Source organism: Argentina anserina, chromosome 5 (genome assembly GCF_933775445.1).
Source record: "Argentina anserina chromosome 5, drPotAnse1.1, whole genome shotgun sequence".
Classification (NCBI taxonomy): Eukaryota; Viridiplantae; Streptophyta; class Magnoliopsida; order Rosales; family Rosaceae; genus Argentina; species Argentina anserina.
Window position 1 is genome coordinate 5587223 of NC_065876.1, and position 17998 is coordinate 5605220.

General features: G+C 40.5%; 3 protein-coding genes across 3 annotated transcripts; 2 read left to right on the top strand and 1 right to left on the bottom strand.

The window, feature by feature from the left end:
- Positions 1 to 1964: 1964 nt before the first annotated feature.
- LOC126795068 (uncharacterized) lies at positions 1965 to 4936 on the top strand. Its single transcript, XM_050521888.1, has 6 exons — positions 1965 to 2038; positions 2132 to 2322; positions 3493 to 3726; positions 3817 to 3903; positions 4018 to 4151; positions 4642 to 4936. Exons 2-6 carry the CDS (start codon positions 2149 to 2151, stop codon positions 4745 to 4747), a joined length of 735 nt encoding a protein of 244 aa, XP_050377845.1. The 5' UTR covers positions 1965 to 2038; positions 2132 to 2148; the 3' UTR covers positions 4748 to 4936.
- Positions 4937 to 5665: 729 nt separating this feature from the next.
- Positions 5666 to 12895, bottom strand: LOC126795019 (probable splicing factor 3A subunit 1). Its single transcript, XM_050521830.1, has 2 exons — positions 12465 to 12895; positions 5666 to 7316 (listed from the first exon to the last, which is right to left on the bottom strand). The coding sequence occupies exons 1-2, from the start codon at positions 12893 to 12895 to the stop codon at positions 5666 to 5668; spliced, it is 2082 nt and encodes a 693-aa protein (XP_050377787.1).
- Positions 12896 to 14284: 1389 nt separating this feature from the next.
- Positions 14285 to 17946, top strand: LOC126795024 (probable serine/threonine-protein kinase WNK3). Its single transcript, XM_050521834.1, has 8 exons — positions 14285 to 14513; positions 14703 to 14740; positions 14869 to 15096; positions 15198 to 15421; positions 15537 to 15694; positions 16169 to 16352; positions 16466 to 16588; positions 16705 to 17946. The coding sequence occupies exons 1-8, from the start codon at positions 14433 to 14435 to the stop codon at positions 17421 to 17423; spliced, it is 1755 nt and encodes a 584-aa protein (XP_050377791.1). The 5' UTR covers positions 14285 to 14432; the 3' UTR covers positions 17424 to 17946.
- Positions 17947 to 17998: the final 52 nt, after the last annotated feature.

Here is a 17998-nt window from a genome sequence, read left to right on the forward strand (position 1 = left end):
GACATAAGTACTTAATACATCTATCTAATTGATTTTAAAATGTATTTATTACAATTTTATTTTTGTAAAAAAATCCCACTTCAGAGCTTTTGTCGGATTGGGGATCTTGTGCGACCGCACCAGTGGCACTCGCCCATGGCCGGCCCTGATAGCTGCTCATTATTGTTGCAGTGTGCGCTGGATATTACCCCCCATATATATATATATTTGAAAAGTGAGTGAAAAAACAAAGCAAGGGATATAAAATGGGAGGAGACATATATGATTTATCTGCTGGGGGATGCATTATAGTTCAACCTCTTTCTGCAATGAAATAAGTTCACCATTAGTACTCAAACTATTGTGGTAAGATCAATGTAGTACCACAACTCTGAGTTGTACCAATGTAGTACCCAAACTTGTAATTCGCTATCAACGAAGGGTCTGAGCCCAATTTTCATTACGGCTCTGTTATCTTGGTCACGTGTAGGACACGTGACCACAAAAAAAATTCAACAGCGGTACCCAAACTCTTGTGGCAAGGTCAATATAGTACCCAAACTCTGAGTTGTACCAATGTAGTACCCAAACTCATTTTTCGCTATTAATGAGGGGTCTGAGCCAATGTACGTCACAATTTCGTCCTATGGATTAAAATAAAAAGGGTATTTACTTAAATAACTATATGTGGGTTCTAAGACCCTAAATAAGAAACTCTTACAGTAAATATCTAGAATTAAGAAACAACTTACAAATTAGGCAAAACACCAACCCATTCTCATTATGCTCCGGACACCTCACTACCACAACATGGCATCAAGGAGCTCCACCTCCTCTCATCCCCACCGCCTCCTATTTCACCACCAACACCATCTTCGAGCTCCTCTACCTCTCCTTGGAACCCCCGATCCATTGACACATCATGATTGTTGACATTCACTCTGAGATTCTCGACCGCCGACCGCACCGCTTTACATGCCTCAAATGTCGTAGGTGGAGGGAGAGAAGGTCGTAGGTGGAGAATGTGAGGGAGACGATATTGTGGCTCAAGGCGGAGCTGCCGAGCTGGGAGAAGTCGTCATCGTGAGTGAAGAGTTTGGAAGAAACACAACCCGTAGTGTTGCTTTGCCTCAAAATCTGAGCTTAGAAATACAATGTGGAAGGAGTGAGAATGAAGGAGAAAGAGAAGAAAAGGAGAAAATACAAGAAGTTATGACACGTGACCCATAAGATGGAGTTGTGATAGAAATTGGCTTCAGACCCTTCGTTGATAGAGAAAGACGAGTGTGGGTACTACATTGGTATAACTCAAAATTGGGGTACTACATTGATCTTGCCACAAGAGTTTGAGTACCGATGTTGAAATTTTTTTTGTAGTCACGTGCAAGACACGTGATCGAGATAACGAAGCCGTAACGAAAATTGGGCTCGGACCCTTCGTTGATAGCGAATTACAAGTTTGGGTACTACATTGGTACAACTCAGAATTATGGTACTACATTGACCTTGCCACAATAGTTTGGATACCGATGGCGAAATTAACTCTTCTACAATTTCAAAAAGATAAAAGAAGAAGGGGAAGAAATACTCCTAAAAAATAAGAATCTTTTACTTAGATCATGCGGGAAGATTTGAGTCATTTAACTGGTTCAAAATGTTGATGGATGTAAAAGATTTCCTCAAGTTTTTTTACTAGAATAACTCTAAATCGATAAGTGGTTAATTGCTCGAATGTTCATCTCATTGAGCATTCTCCTTTAATTCGAGGGGATTCGAGCTTCTCTCAAATGGAAACATTTACATTATACCGAGTATATACACACATGAATACACATCATGCACTGTAAAATCTTCGATCAATTAACACCTTCTTATACAAATTCGACGTGCAAATTACACGTTGATAATGATGTCAGTATTACTCGGCCCAAAGTTGCTATCGGGCTAAGGTCGTATTATTTGGGCCCCAAAATTAAAAGAGAAAAAGAAAGCCGAAGAGGAGAAGCTCCGAACATAAACCCCAATTCTGATACCACTGTGGGTTTAGGCGTCGTCGTCGGTAAGTTGAATCTCCGGTTCATTCTTTGTCTTCTCTACTTTGTAATTTCCCTCACTTTCTGAGCAACCCAACAAACCCATCTTGATTTTGCAGAGTCGAGCTTCATAAAAATGCAATCTTTGAGTGCTGGGATCCGATTTCTCCACAGGCAAACCTCAAAGATTGCTCATTTTAGTTCAACCGGAGCAAACCCATGTCGCGGCGGTATTGGGTTTAGTAGCTCCATAGCTTCCGATGGAGTTTGGTCTCTCTCCAAGTGTTCTTATCATTCATGGGCTGCATTTGTATGTTCTCGGATTGCTCTTTAATTTCCATTTGTCATCGTAAACTTTAGTTGTTCTTCTCTAATTGCTGTAAGGAGTGTGTAGTAGTTGAAGATTGAATTAAGTAATTGATGATTAGAGTGTTCTTACCTGATAAGAGTTTAGCTGTAGAATAAACGTGTAAACTGAACCAAGGCATCACTTTGCAAAACCAATAGTCTCTATTATAGGATTTCAAAAATGAAATCAACTTATGCTGCTTCACTTCCCTGTATAGCCTCTTTTGTAATACCACCATCTGCTAATGCCTTTTCCCCCCATAAACTTGATCTGCCCTCTTAGAAAGCTTTGGGGCGTTATGAAAGACTTTATTTCTCTAGCAATTCTCTTTTTTAAAGGAAACTAGAGTCAACAATCTAGATGCAATAAAGTAAATATGCGGCAATGAAGTCATAAACTGTTTCATGTTCGCGTTCTGGCCATAAAGAATGTAGCTTTACAGATTGTTGGAACGGAAGTTCAGGCTTTCAGTACTTAAGTTGCTGTAGATTATTCTGCCTCACAGGCTTTGATTAGTGCCTCATTTATATATGTATGGCCTTCCTTGGTTCTTGCCAATGTTTTGAACAAAGATAATTGCTGATCATGGCCATGGTTATGTGGGGATTTTTCTTCTTCTTTGAGAACATGGTAAATGTTTGGCAACAATTAACAGAATCTAGTAGTTTTTTCTCTCAGGAGCTTTGTGAAGTTTTACAAGTTTGTTTTTGCAGAAAAGGGTTGAGAGAATTGAACTCTGAAGGACATTTAATTCTGTCTTCTTTGACTTAATATTCAATACAATGATTGTGTTTTGAAAATTTTGGGATTGTCTCTTCCACTGCTACTTCATTTGTGAATTTCTGTTGTTTTCTTGTTATATTCGAAGAAATTTGGTCCATAGTACAAGATATTGAGAAGCATTGTAGTGGGTGACATTTGGAATTGTAGAAACATTGTAATCATTTCTTGTAATGCACTAGTTAATCTGAGTGTTTTTATTTATCTTATCTGTCATCATGTGGATTGTCTCTTGGTAGTGTTCATCATGGTCATAAGTTTGTGTAGAATTCATTTGAAGACCAAAGATTTTTTTTTCCTGTTTTTCTAAGCATAGACTTATTTGTGATGCTTATATTGTTACTCTACCAGGCCAAAACGGGCTCTCAAACTGAGCCATTGACATGCTCAAGTACTGCCATGTTACTCAAGAATCCTCAACCAGGCCTGCTTCAACAGACAGCAATTTCACCACCTATCTTCAGCAGGTGCATGACAACAGTGGGTACTACTGTTGAATCAGCAACTCAAGATTCAACGACTGAGCATGCACCTTCCCGCATCAAATTTAAGAGGCTTGATAAAACTGCCAAGCACATAATGCAGGCATGCGTCTATTTTCTTGGCATTGGTGATAAGGAATAACAGATGATCTCTTGCTATGGTCAACGATTGTTTATTTTATGCCTTCCACAGATCCTAGATAAGGAAGCTGTACAGGAAGTGAGGGGGCAAAGAGAAATACCTGATATAAAGCCTGGTTATATTGTGCAACTCAGAGTGGTATGATATATTCTCCTTGATGTTATAGTGTTCTTTCTCTTGTAGATGCAAAATTGGAAATATGTCGGGAAACCAACTTTTTTGTTCCCCTAAATAACATCCATATGCGAACAGGAAGTTCCAGACAACAAGCGCCGCGTTTCCGTCTTAAAAGGCATTGTGATAGCAAGACGTAATGCTGGTCTGAACTCGACATTCAGACTCAGGAGGCTAGTTGCTGGAGTCGGGGTTGAATCACTTTTTCCACTGTAAGAAAATCCAGTGTTCTGTTTCCTATTATGGCACTGTTTACTGTTTTGACACTGTAAAGTGTTTTTCTGTGGTTTTGTTAGTTGGATGTTGTAGGAGCAAGATGTATCCATTTACCCTAATATGTTCTTATTTCTGAACTACATTATGTATCAGATAGTTGTATAAAATCTGCATACGATTGCTATTAATTTCTGTTGGAACTTATTAATGGCTCAAATAAAGAGTTCCACATCTTGGAGCCTACAGTCTAATTGTCTATCACTTTCTTTAGGTTTATGTTTCTAGTGATTTATTAGTTCTTTCTTTTGTGTTTATCTCATTGTAAATTACAAGCTCTATTGAAGCCTGTGACTTGTATTTGTTGAAAGTTTGAACTCATGTTCTAAAGTTGTGTGTGGTTGCCTGTTCTTATCATTTGTTTTATTATGTATTTTGCTCTTCAGTATCTCATCAATGACCACCGATTGCTGTTGTTGTGTATCACAGGTATTCACCTAACATAAAGGAGATAAAGATACTGGACAAGAAGAAGGTGCGAAGGGCCAAACTTTACTATCTCAGGGACAAAATGAATGCACTCAAGAAGCATTAGTGGTCCCATTTGCCTATTGGGATATAAACGTTGTTCCCAGTGATGTCCATGTATGACTTAGGTCGGGAACTACCTTTTGTTTTGTCTTTGAGCATGTTAGATCTTTTGTATCTTTTGCAAGTCTTTGAGATTTCTGGAAGATTGTTGAAACCGTATGCTTGAGGTTGAATAATATTACAAATTGCATAATGTGTTCTGGTACAATATGATTCTGTTACGTCTTTTAAGATACAATATGATTGTCCTTTCCCTTGCTCCATTATAGTACAGGCTTAACCCGTAGAAGTTTGATGGTAGCTTGGAGAGCCAGACAGTTGGAAAATATCTGCTTGGACAATTGAAGCTTAAACAAAGAGAAGGAGAGTTGTACATCAGCTCCTTTTAAATATCCAGCTGCTTAACACTTGCAGCTTAAAGGAAGAAGACTTGGATCAGTCACATACTTAACAACTGGTATTTTTCTCCTAGTGTCAGTGTTTTCTGCATTTCTTTTGAAAGGGTGCTTTCTGCATTTCTTTTGAAAGGGTGCTTTCTGCATTTGCATATAGAACTCGTGGAGTATTGTTTAGTTCATCATCAGTTATTTAGCAAGTCTGACAAATTTCCTCATCGGTTGTAGGCTTGTAGCAATTAGTACAAAGCTAGATGAGCTCGAGGTGACCAATCACCAGCTCAAATATCAGTAGCGAGATTTTTTTTTCATGTAATCATTTATTCATTGTTAGTTTAAGAACCATTGGTGGAAACCGTGGAAGCAGCACCGGACTTGGTAGAAGAAAATTATAGATATCCGTATCATCTCATAAATACGAAACCTGTAATATAAAATCCGAATAGCACCAAAAAAGCATATTTAATCTCGTAGCAAATGCAAAGAGAGCTTATAAATGATACTTGGTTAAAATTGCAGCAAACCATTTATCTCTTTCTTCCTCCTCGCTCTCTCACTGAGAGAGATAGTGTTTGTGCAACGCCAATATTGTAGTATGCAAGGGACAAATTGTCTTTAAGAAAGCCCAGATTTCCGCTCAATTTCTGTTTGTTTGCCGGAAGCTTGATTTCCCCAGAAATTCTCTCTTTCAAACTGCCAACAGTTTCAGACAAAGACTGCACTATGATCTCCAAAAGTTGTCCTCTGAGGTTACCTTCATCAACATTAGGAACATATATTTTGATACTGATTGGCCTTGGATGTTGTGCCAGAAATTCATCTTCTGGAATAAGCATTGAATCATCAACCTTCTGTCGCTTTGGGTTAGGTTCTGCATGAGAAGGTGTTGGTGGCCGCACTTGAGGCAAAGGCGGTGGAGGCATTACAACCGTAGGTGGAGGCATATGAGCCATTTGCATTGTTGTAAAATCAGAGGCAGGAGGAGGTGGTACAGGTATACTAGCCGCAGACATCAACATTGTTGGCTCAGGAGGACCAACTGATGGAAATTGAACAGGGAGACCACTGTTATTTGTACCTGGATATTGAATAGGAACACCAGGAAGAGTTGGTGCAAGAGCACCAGGTGTTAGAAGAGGACGAACTGAAGGTCTCGCCGGACCGGGAAGGCTCCTTACCTCATTGTTCACAGCAGCATCCTCTCCATTGATGTTCTGTGACATACCTAGATTTGCTACACGGCCGATGCTTCCAGCGTGACCGTCCCATATGACCTGCTGCTTTCCCTTTTTTTCAATCTCAGCCTTGACTGCACTTGAAACTTCCTCCTCCGTGGAACCAAATATATCAGGACGGGTTCGTGCCAGGTTCACAATGTTTCTTGAGATCTCATCATCCTGTGCAAGAACTAGACTAGCCTCCCGAATCTTAGCAAACATCCTTTCTTTGTATCTAGGATCAATGGGGGAAATCCTCATGTGCTCAGACATCTCATTGTTAGGGACGAGCTCCCCTGTAATAGGGGAAATTGTCATGTCTCTTTCGGCGCTGGATTGGATCATCTTCTCTTCAGGCCTCTTCCAGTTCTTAACAATCCTCATTGGTGGTTGTTCCACCTCTGTTACTTCCATGCCCTCTTCAACAAGCTGCATCTCTTCTTCATCCAAATCCATTACGACTACTAATTGTTCTCCAGACTCCTTGACTTCATCATTTGCTTTCATATATGTAACTACTTTGCTTCTCCTTATAACCTCTTCAAGGGTCATTGGAGGAGGTAAATACACATCATCATCATCATCAAATTCTAGTACTTCAACCACAACACTATCATGCCAATCAATTGCAGCCATTTGTAACCTTTCCTGCTCAATCTCATCTTCGGCCTTCTGCTTCGACTGCTCTTGATAATGCTCCCACTCCAGCCAATTCACACACCGTCCTAGCACAGCAGTCATGTCTCCCACGCTCTTCTTCAGCTTCTCTGTCAACCCTTCTGGTGGCTTCAACACCTTTATATATGCATCCCTCAGAGAAGTAAACAAATCGAACAAGCTATGATTACGATTGAGAAAATAGAACATAGGGTTGCTCCTCTCTCTGTCTCTCAATCCTGCCAAAAAAGACTCCCCATTCCGAGCTGCAAATTGTGCTGTGAGCTTAATAACATCAATTTCTGTTAGTGGAATGTAGTAGGTGTGAGTAGTAGGTATAGTGGTGGAGATACTGGAGTGAGTAGGTGGATGAATTAGCCTATATATAGGAACCAATTTGTATATGAATCATCAATCAAAACTCAAGCAATTCAACTTGGTATCAGAGCATTGAGCTCTGTTTTTTTTTTTCTAGGACTTTTTTTCCCGTTTTTTTTCTTCCGGTCGGGTTCTGCCTCCTTCCCTGCGCCATCCGACGATTTCCGGTGATCTTCCTCGACCCGAAGTAGTCTCTCCCCTCTTCGTTGCTGCTCGCCGCTCCTCGCCGGACGTCCTCAGTCGCCGCTGCTCGCCGGACGTCCTCAGTCGCCGCTGCTCGCCGAAGCATTTCCCCGATCTCTCTACACCGACCCAGTTAGAGCTCGCCCCGGCCCGGCCCCAAAAAACGCTCTAGACCCGACCCGGTCAACAGATTCGACCCGGTAATCCGACCCGGTCCACCAACCCGACCCGGTCCACCGATCCGACCCGGTTCGCCAGATTTTGTCAGTTCATACTCACCGTCAGTGCAAATACACCGACGACAGATTGTTCTCATTTTTTGTTTTTGTTTGCTATCTTAATACCTTGTTTCTTTTCAATGGGTTCTGGACACGAAACTGAGGGTTCTCAGCTCCCGACCTTCGAAGTATCTGTTAAAAGTTCTGATAGTGGATCATTTGGGGGCACCAAACTCAACGGAACCAATTTCCGTAAATGGAAACGACTCATGACTGCTCATCTTCGAGGCCTGCACAAGATGAGACATGTAACCGGCATCACTAAGGCTCCTAGTCCTGAGGATATTATTGCCTACAACAAATGGGACGACGACGGCGGTCTTGTCATGTCCATCTTATGGAAAGCTATGAATGATGAGATAGTTGATCTGGTGGAGGCATGTGCTACCGCACAGGCAATATGGGAGACACTAACTAGCTTATTTAGTAATGACTCTGATTTCATACAGGTTCATGAGTTAATGTGCACAGCTTTGGCCATACACCAGGATGGGCAACCGGTGGCGCACTATTTCACCAAACTAAAGAATATTTGGGCTGAGATTGATGTGAAACGTCCTTGCATGATTCAAAATCAAGAGGATATCATTTGGTACCAAAAGGAGAAGGAGCTTGAACGAGTTCACCATTTTCTGAAAGGTCTTGATGCCAAGCATACCAGTGCGAAAGGCGAATTGCTCCGAATGACCGAACCACCTAGCCTACTCACCGCTTTCACCTATATCCGAAAGGATGAGTCTCAACAAGAGAGTGTTCTTCCGGCACCGGCTGTCATTTCCAGCCTTACTGTTCATGCTCGATCTCCGGCACCACCCCTTCCGCAAGCAACTTCCGCTCCCCTTCATCGACATGGACCACCACTAGGTTTCGGGAATCAGCCCCGCCCTCCTTGCTCTTATTGCCATGACACCAACCATGCTCGTGCGACCTGTTGGAAATTATATCCACATCTTCGGCCCAAAATGCCTAATTATCGTCCCCAGGCAAAGGCAACAGCAGCTCTTCACTTAGTTCCGGAACCCGATATCTATGGTGTGGTTGGGCAGGATCATCATACTGTTGGAGGAGCACCTACCGCATCCATCGTTGGCCGTGGTCAAATTGGTATGGCATTCAATATTTCTCACTCTGTTAGTTCTGATACCTGGATTATTGATTTTGGTGCATCTGATCATATGACTTATGCCAAATCTTATTTTACCGTATTATCCCCTCCACCCGTACCCTATGTTACTAATGCTAATGGTGAGGCATTCCCCGTATTAGGGACAGGGTCTGTTCGTATTACTCCCACCATAGAGCTTCACAATGTACTCTATGTTCCTGCTTTATCTCATCATTTGATCTCTGTTCCCCAATTGAACGCTGACGCTCAGTGCTCTGTGACCTTTTTTCCTATGTATGTGATCTTTCAGGATCTTCTCACCAGACGGGTAATTGGTCGGGGGTATCTGAGGGGCCGGTTGTTTCATCTGGATCTGACATACGCAGGGGAAAAACCAGGGGGACCGTCTCAGACCGCTTTACTCTCCACTTCTGACAAGCTAAGTGAAGTTTGGTTATGGCATCGTCGCTTAGGGCATCCATCTTTTAGTGTTATGAAAAAATCCATGCCTACTTTATTTATTAATGTGGACGAGTCTTGTTTATGTTGTGAGACATGTGTTTTGGGCAAGAGTCATCGATCTACTTATTCCCCTAGTACTTCTACTAAAAGTTTTCTTCCTTTTGAATTAATCCATTCTGATGTTTGGGGACTCTCGAAAGAGGCAACTGTATCAGGAATGCGATATTTTGTGTCATTTATTGATGATTGCACACGTCTCTCATGGATTGTTCTTCTTAAACATAAAAATGAGGTTTTTCCAGCTTTTCGTGCCTTCTATACCTCTGTCCAAACACAATATAATGCCACCATTCGCATTCTTCGGTCTGATAATGGGGGGGGAATATGTGAATCATGTCTTTCAGGAGTTCTTTAACACACATGGAATTGTTCATCAAACAACGTGTCCTTACACACCTGAGCAAAATGGGGTTTCTGAAAGAAAAAATCGTCATTTACTTGAAATGGCTCGGTGTATTCTCTTTAGTGCCCACATGCCTAAATACCTTTGGGGTGATGCTGTCATTACTTCCGCCCACCTTATTAATCGTCTTCCATCTCGTGTCCTTCAAGGGAAAGTTCCCTATGAGGTGCTTGCATCTCATGTCTCCTTACCCTCTTTTCATAATCTTCCTGCCCGTGTTTTCGGTTGTGTTGCTTTTGTTCATCTTCCACAACATTAGCGTTCTAAGTTGGATGCCCGGGCAATTAAATGTGTGTTTGTTGGGTACGGAGGACATCAGAAAGGATACCGGTGCTATCACCCCCCTACTCAGAAGTACTATGTCACTATGGATGTTACCTTTTTTAGGATATGAGTTATTTTTTCTCTTCTGATACTACTCTTCAGGGGGAGAATTCATATTTTGAAGAGTTATATCATGGAAAGGGGGAGACAAGTGAGCCAGTCGATGTGGTAACAGGTCCCGTTGAGATTACCAAAGTATCAGCCACGCAGGCGCCACCAGAGGTTGTTACTCAATCATCAGCCACACAGGCGCCACCAGAGGTTGTCACTCAATCAATTGAGACACCAGAAGCTAACAACACAACTGCCCCTCATATCTCCCGTATCACTGTTTATACCCCTGACCAATGCCCTCCTGGTACAGAAGATCACTCATCTGAGGTTAGTCATTCTATTAGGGATACTAGTAGACAATATGTTTTGCCAAATAAGTCTACTCGGGGACAACCAACAAAAAAATATGAGCCTACCCTTCAGACTAAAGCCAAGTATCCAGTGACAAATTTTATATTTACCAAAAGATTATCTAAGTCATATGAGTCATTTGTGAATCAAATATCTACTGTATCAGTACCTAACAAAGTGCAGGATGCATTGGGAGATCCAAAATGGAGGAAAGCAATGGAGGAAGAGATGGAAGCATTACAAAAGAACAATACTTGGGAGCTTGTACCTCCACCATATGGCAAGAAAATCGTAGGATGTTGTTGGGTGTTTACAGTGAAACATAATCCAGATGGGTCAGTAAACCGGTATAAAGCACGCCTAGTAGCGAAGGGGTACACCCAGACATATGGCATAAACTATGATGAGACATTTGCACCTGTGGCAAAGATGAACACTATCCGGGTATTGATCTCTGTCGCTGCTAACTTGAACTGGCCACTTAGGCAGTTTGATGTCAAGAATGCATTCATTCATGGAGAACTAATAGAGGAAGTATACATGGATCTTCCGCCTGGATATGTGGCCACCTCCCCAAGTAACTCTGTATGCAGATTGAGAAAGTCTTTGTATGGTCTTAAACAGTCACCTCGTGCTTGGTTCGGAAGATTCTCACAATTCATGAGGAAACTTGGCTACAGACAAAGTAATTCAGACCACACGTTATTTCTCAAACATCAACAAAGGAAGGTAACAGCCCTAATTATATATGTTGATGATATGGTAGTTACTGGGAATGATACTGTTGAGGTGGATAGATTACAGAAACAGCTTGCCACAGAGTTTGAGATGAAGGACCTAGGTACACTCAAGTACTTCTTAGGCATTGAAGTAGCCCGGGGAAGCAAAGGTATCTATCTGTGTCAAAGGAAGTACATCCTTGATCTACTAACAGAGACAGGTATGTTGGACTGCACTCCCATTGATACTCCTATTGAGCAGAACCACCGGTTAACAGAGTATCCAGATCAAGTCCCCACTGACAAACCGCGTTATCAGAGGCTAGTCGGGCGCCTGATTTATCTATCACATACCAGACCAGATGTTGCGTATGCAGTAAGTGTAGTAAGTCAGTTCATGCATAACCCCAGTGAGGACCACATGGATGCTGTTGTAAGGATCTTGAGGTACTTGAAGTCAGCCCCAGGGAGAGGAGTAATGTTTTCTAATCACAACAATATCGTTGATGTTTATGGCTTCACAGATGCAGACTGGGCTGGAAACATTACAGATCGGTGGTCAACATCAGGGTATTTTACCTTTGTTGGAGGTAACCTTGTTACATGGAGGAGTACGAAACAAAATGTGGTAGCTCGATCTAGTGCTGAAGCAGAATACAGAGGTATGGCTCAGGGAGTGTGAGAGTTGTTGTGGATTAGGAATTTGCTACAAGATTTGGGTGTTAAACCTAAGAATGCTATACAACTATACTGTGACAACAAGGCAGCTATTAATATTTCACAGAATCATGTGCAACATGATCGTACAAAACATGTAGAGGTTGATCGTCACTTTATAAAAGAGAAGTTAGACGCTGAAATCATTTGCTTTCCGTTTGTTCCTACAGAAGAGCAACTTGCTGATATACTCACCAAATGAGTGTCCAATAATGTTTTTTATGACTGACTTTGCAAGTTGTGCATGGTTGATGTGTATGCGACAACTTGAGGGGGAGTGTTAGTGGAATGTAGTAGGTGTGAGTAGTAGGTATAGTTGTGGAGATAGTGGAGTGAGTAGGTGGATGAATTAGCCTATATATAGGAAGCAATTTGTATATGAATTATCAATCAAAACTCAAGCAATTCAACTATTTCTTCTCCCCTAATTCCCTGAGGAAGCCGAACAGTAAACTCTTCGGGTTCTGGTGGTGCAGGCACTTTGCATTCAGGTCTAGGCTTAGAGAGAAAATCGGGCTTTGGTGTTCCAGCCTCAACATCTACAACTGGTGCTGACTCTTCAGAAGACTGATCAGGCTGAGCACGGATTTCGGCCACCCTGTTCTGATAATAAGCATGGTAGGGATCCAAGGAACTCAGAAAGCTGAATTTTGTATCTCGATTTTGTTTGATCTCGTCGCTGATGATCACCTTCTCAAATTCAGGAGCATATTGCGCAACGTGCTCGGCAGTTTTGTTGATGATTATTGCTATTTCTGGAGGAGGACGTATGATACCAATAGGCTTAGAAAGTGTTGCAACAGAAGTAGGTGGAGCCGGTAACGGTGAGATGGAACCAATTATCATCATTTGTTGTCGCCTGAGAAGTGTTTTTGAAGACGGGAAGAACGTAGGGTTCTTATGTTATTGGCTTTGCGGGGTTTATTTAGGGGCTTCAGCTCACAAATTAATGGTTATTAATTAGGAGATCCGGGTGCGTTAGGAAACCTCTTCTCCATTGGTAAGTGTATCTGAATTATTATCTTCTTTTCTTTTCTGAAAGCAAAATTGATGCGAAATTGTGTTGAAATTGGAGTCTTGTGCAAGAATGTTACAAATAATGAGAGCAATTAGTGGTTAAAGGCGTTGCTCGTATGCTTTAGGCAAAGTTAAGTTTCATGGCCCTCTCATGACCAATCCACACAAACTCCATGATTATAATTCATGTACAGAGTGTTAAATCCAGTATAAATGTTCTAGTATAAATGCTCCACTACTTACGCATGTGATTGTTTAATTTTGCAACCTCTGTTTTATACATATTCCTGAACTTACTATCCTACGTTTTTCCTATGTTTTTAGTCTTGTAGTTTCTCCTCATACGGTAGTTGATTCCTGAAAGAAATTTTCAATTGATGGATTTCCCAATCTGTAATCGATCTCTGAACTCTTTGTTTGTAATCAACTGTTTTTTCCTGTTTACCTGTGAATGGTTCTGCTCTTGTTCTTGTTATACTCTTTAGCTGTGCTCTTTTTTGTGCTGGTGTTTGTTTCTTCTCTTTAGAGAGGGGATTGAGGGGTGAAATAGGAACATGCATGTGTACAAAAATGTGGGATGTGTATGTATAGTCCAACTCTCAAGGGATGTGTACATAAAATTTTGCTCTTTTTTAAGCATCACTAAATGAAGAATTTACAATAATCATATGGCATCGAGCCAATTACCCTGATCCTTTAACCAAAGATAAAAACCATGCTCACAAAATACCTCATCTTTAATTATAAACTTGTGTTTGAGACATCAATGGGTCAATGACTTGTATCACAAGGCAACACATAGTTAAAAGTATACAAATTTCAAACCCATGTGAGATGCTCTCACATCTTTCTTCCCTGAAATCTCAACTCTCTCGCATCTAATAAAATTATAATGCCAGAGAGAGAGAGTCGTGCTCGTCTTGTCAAAATTTCCATATCAGCAATAGACGGCGCTTGTATTATTGAGGAGGGAAATTAAAGTAAAAGCTAATTAAACAAGAAGGAAGGCGGGTAGGCAGATGCCCCATTCCCACATGATATGACCCCAAAAGCCACACAGATCGAGCCAAACCCGACCTTTTCTTTTCTCTCTTCTTAATCTTCCAAAATCAGAAACCCAGATTTTTATAAGCCCTGAATGTGACAGTGAGTCTCTATCAAAATCTATAACTGTCTCTCTTCTCCTTTTTTTTTTTTTTTTTATTCTCACGCTTCTTCGTCTTCTTCTTCCTTCCTTGTTATTCCATTGTGCTTCGTTTCCAATATTTGGCGGGGTGCGTCCCAATTCTGGGTCTTCATAATTCGTAATTGAATTGAGGGTTTTGGATTTGATCTGAATCCGATCGGAAAGTAATAGCCTTTGGGGAGAATGGAATTGCCGTCGGACCAGGAAGCGGACGACGCCGAAGCTGAGTTCGTTGAGGTTGATCCCACTGGTCGTTACGGACGGGTCAGTTGATTCCCAGCTTTCCTTTTTTTCATTGCTTAGTTCTGATTATGGTTTTGATTCTGATTCAAATTTAGCTGTTTTAGTGTTGCAAGTCTTTTTTTTTTTGAAGTACTGATTTGTGTTTGATTCGTACAAGTTAATTTGATATTGAGAGTGATGACTTGTGTTTCGTTTTTGGTGGATTTGCAGTATAAAGAGGTTTTAGGAAAAGGAGCTTTCAAGAAAGTGTATCCTTTATTTGTCAAAGTTTCATTTTTTATTTTTATAATGCTTCAAGTTTGGTTTTTTAGTTGGATTTTGAATGATGCAATGCCAGAGTTCTGTGTGTCCTTGATCGACTTTTGTGGGAAACTAGATATAGAGCATTTGATGAACTGGAAGGAATTGAAGTGGCTTGGAATCAAGTTAAGGTGGCAGATCTATTGCGCAACTCTGAAGATTTGGAGCGGCTTTATTCCGAAGTTCATTTGCTCAAGACTTTGAAGCACAAGAATATTATTAAGTTTTACAACTCTTGGGTTGATACCAAGCATGAAAACATCAACTTTATTACTGAGATTTTCACCTCGGGAACCTTACGGCAGTGAGTTTTGGATTCTGTTTTTGTCCTGCTAATATTCAATTTCTGTTACTCATTTGTAGATTTTTTTTTGTAGTGAAATTTTAATGTCCAATGTTATGTAGATATCGGAGGAAACATAAGCATGTTGATTTGAGGGCACTAAAAAAGTGGTCTAAGCAGATCTTAGAAGGCCTTCTGTATCTTCATAGCCATGACCCTCCGGTTATTCACCGGGACTTGAAGTGTGACAACATTTTTGTCAATGGGAACCAAGGTGAGGTGAAAATTGGTGACTTAGGACTGGCTGCTATTCTTCGCCAGGCTCGTTCAGCTCACAGTGTTATCGGTGAGGATTATCGATACGATAATTAATTTGTTATCTATTTTTCTCTTTTGCAATGGTATCACTGCAGAATCAACGAGCATCAGAGCTGATAATGCAATTACTTGTGTTTCGTAAGGTACTCCTGAGTTTATGGCGCCAGAGCTTTATGAAGAGGAATATAATGAGCTTGTTGACATCTATGCCTTTGGCATGTGCTTATTAGAGTTGGTGACCTTTGAGTATCCTTATGTTGAGTGTACTAATGCTGCTCAGATATTCAAGAAAGTGACATCAGTAAGGCCTTCATGACCTTAACTCAATATAAAAGTTAGATAATTGAAAGTTATATCCTATCGTACGTGTCAAAATGTCACATCACTAGATCGCTGAGACTTGCATTTGATAACTGATGATATGTATTTTAGCTATGTGTTGGCGATTATTCTGATTTGGGTATGATTCATTGCATAACTTCTTTTGCTAATCTCATTAAGCTGCTATTCTTTTCTCTTCGACATTGTGTGGACTTTTACTTTGATATTAGTAGTGTTCTTTACATTTAATTATTACACCAAATTGCCTGTCAACTTTCAATTGTTGAAAATCGTATGTTATCTCTCATTAGATTCTTGGTATAATATTTTATCCCATAAATTTAACCTACTTTGCTACAGTTTGCTTATTTTTCCAGATCATGGGCAAATTGCAAACATTCATTTTATATCATAACATGGTTATTATGTTGATTATATTTTTTTTCGTTGATAGGGTATAAAACCAGCATCATTGTCAAAAGTGACAGATCCCGGGGTAAAAGCATTTATAGAAAAATGCATCGTCAAAGTGTCAGATCGTTTGCCTGCTGAGGCACTTTTAATGGATCCTTTTCTTCAGTCAGATGGGGTTCGTGACAGTGTTCCTCATATTCTACAACCCAAAGCTCATTATTCAGGTATTCTCTTTGTTGTTTCTCTACTGCTCAGATAATGTGCATCTCCTTACACCAAAAAAATTAAAAAAACTGTGCATCTTATTCACATCACATTTATTCCATGTTATATGCAGAAGGCACATCTGATCAGAATGATGGTGTAGATCTTCTTTCTGAGATGAGTAGAGACTTCACAGTACAAGGCCAGAGGAAAGATGACACAATTTTTCTGAAACTACGAATAGCAGATTCTACAGGTTACCCTTTCATCCTTCTCCATATTTGGGTATTTTCCACTGTACTTACTTCTCAGTAGTAAAAGAACATCACCATTTACCGGCTTTAAAATTGAAAAAATTGTCACTTGGTTTAGGTCATTTTCGAAATATCCACTTTCCATTTGATATTGGTGAAGACACTGCAATTGCCGTTGCTAGCGAAATGGTTCAAGAGTTGGATCTGACAGATCAAGATGTCTCAACAATTGCTGAACTTATTGACTCCGAGATTCAATCCCACATTCCAGATTGGATTTCTGGAGATAATCTGGATGTTGATGTGTCAACTTCCACTAGTCCAGTTTCTGACTCCAAGGAAGATGCTTCTCCAGTGATTAATGGATTCGGTAATCTAGCCCTAGAAAGATTGCCTTCAGGTCGTAAGTACTGGTGTGACTCTCCCAAGGCAGGTAATGGAAGCTCTCCACTGAAGCATGGTTTTTCTAACTCACATTTTCCTGAGGAATCAGTCAATGCAAGAGGTAGTGAAGACAATGATAAATCTCCTGGTAGCCAAGAAATATCTCTTCGAAACGAAGATGATCCAAATGGTGCAGAAAACTTTAATTCAAAGAAAGATGATAGTCTTGATGCTGCGATTGATCTGCATAATAGAAATGGTGCTCATTTATTTGAACCAGAAGAAGTCAAGATCGTTGTTGAGAAACTTGAGAATCTATTGGTGCAACAGAAAAAGGAGCTGGATGAACTCAAAAAGAAGCATGATTTGGAGATATCGGATGTCGTGCATGAATTACCTCCAGCTTTCTATCAAAAGATTTTAGATAACGTTAAGTTAAAGATTTCACTCTAAACAATGCACCATTGGGCAGACTGCTAAACCAAGAACTTGGGAGATTCTGGTGAACTTTATCGGGGGCATGTCTGTAGTTTCTAGTTCTTGGGTGATGCCATGATGGATTGGTGGATATGTAGATTTTTTTTCTAGTTTGTCAGTAACAGATTGTAGAAAGCTCAGAATTAATTTATACATGAGTAAGTTGGGAAGCAGGAGCTTGTTATATGAAGGATCAACTTTGAGAGCGAGCCCCATAAATCGTCAAGGATCCAGCAGTTCGATTCCCACAAATTATGCGATTCTGCCAAGGAAGGTATTGGGATGAGACACAGCTATGTAATAATAGTCCATGCTTCATATCGACATGCTATGGTAACCGACTTATAGTGTGATACGGGTGATCAAAACTGGTTGGAGTGTATACGTTGTACACATAATTTTTTGTTCCTTCTTTCCAGTCCCACCTCGAATCAGACTTGCTTCTGGCACTGTCGAGAAATGTGATTATCAATATTTAACCTTTGCAGTTAATTTATTTTGGGTTTCTGAGCAGTGTTTGGTGATTACTTTCAGAACATACAGTACTACTG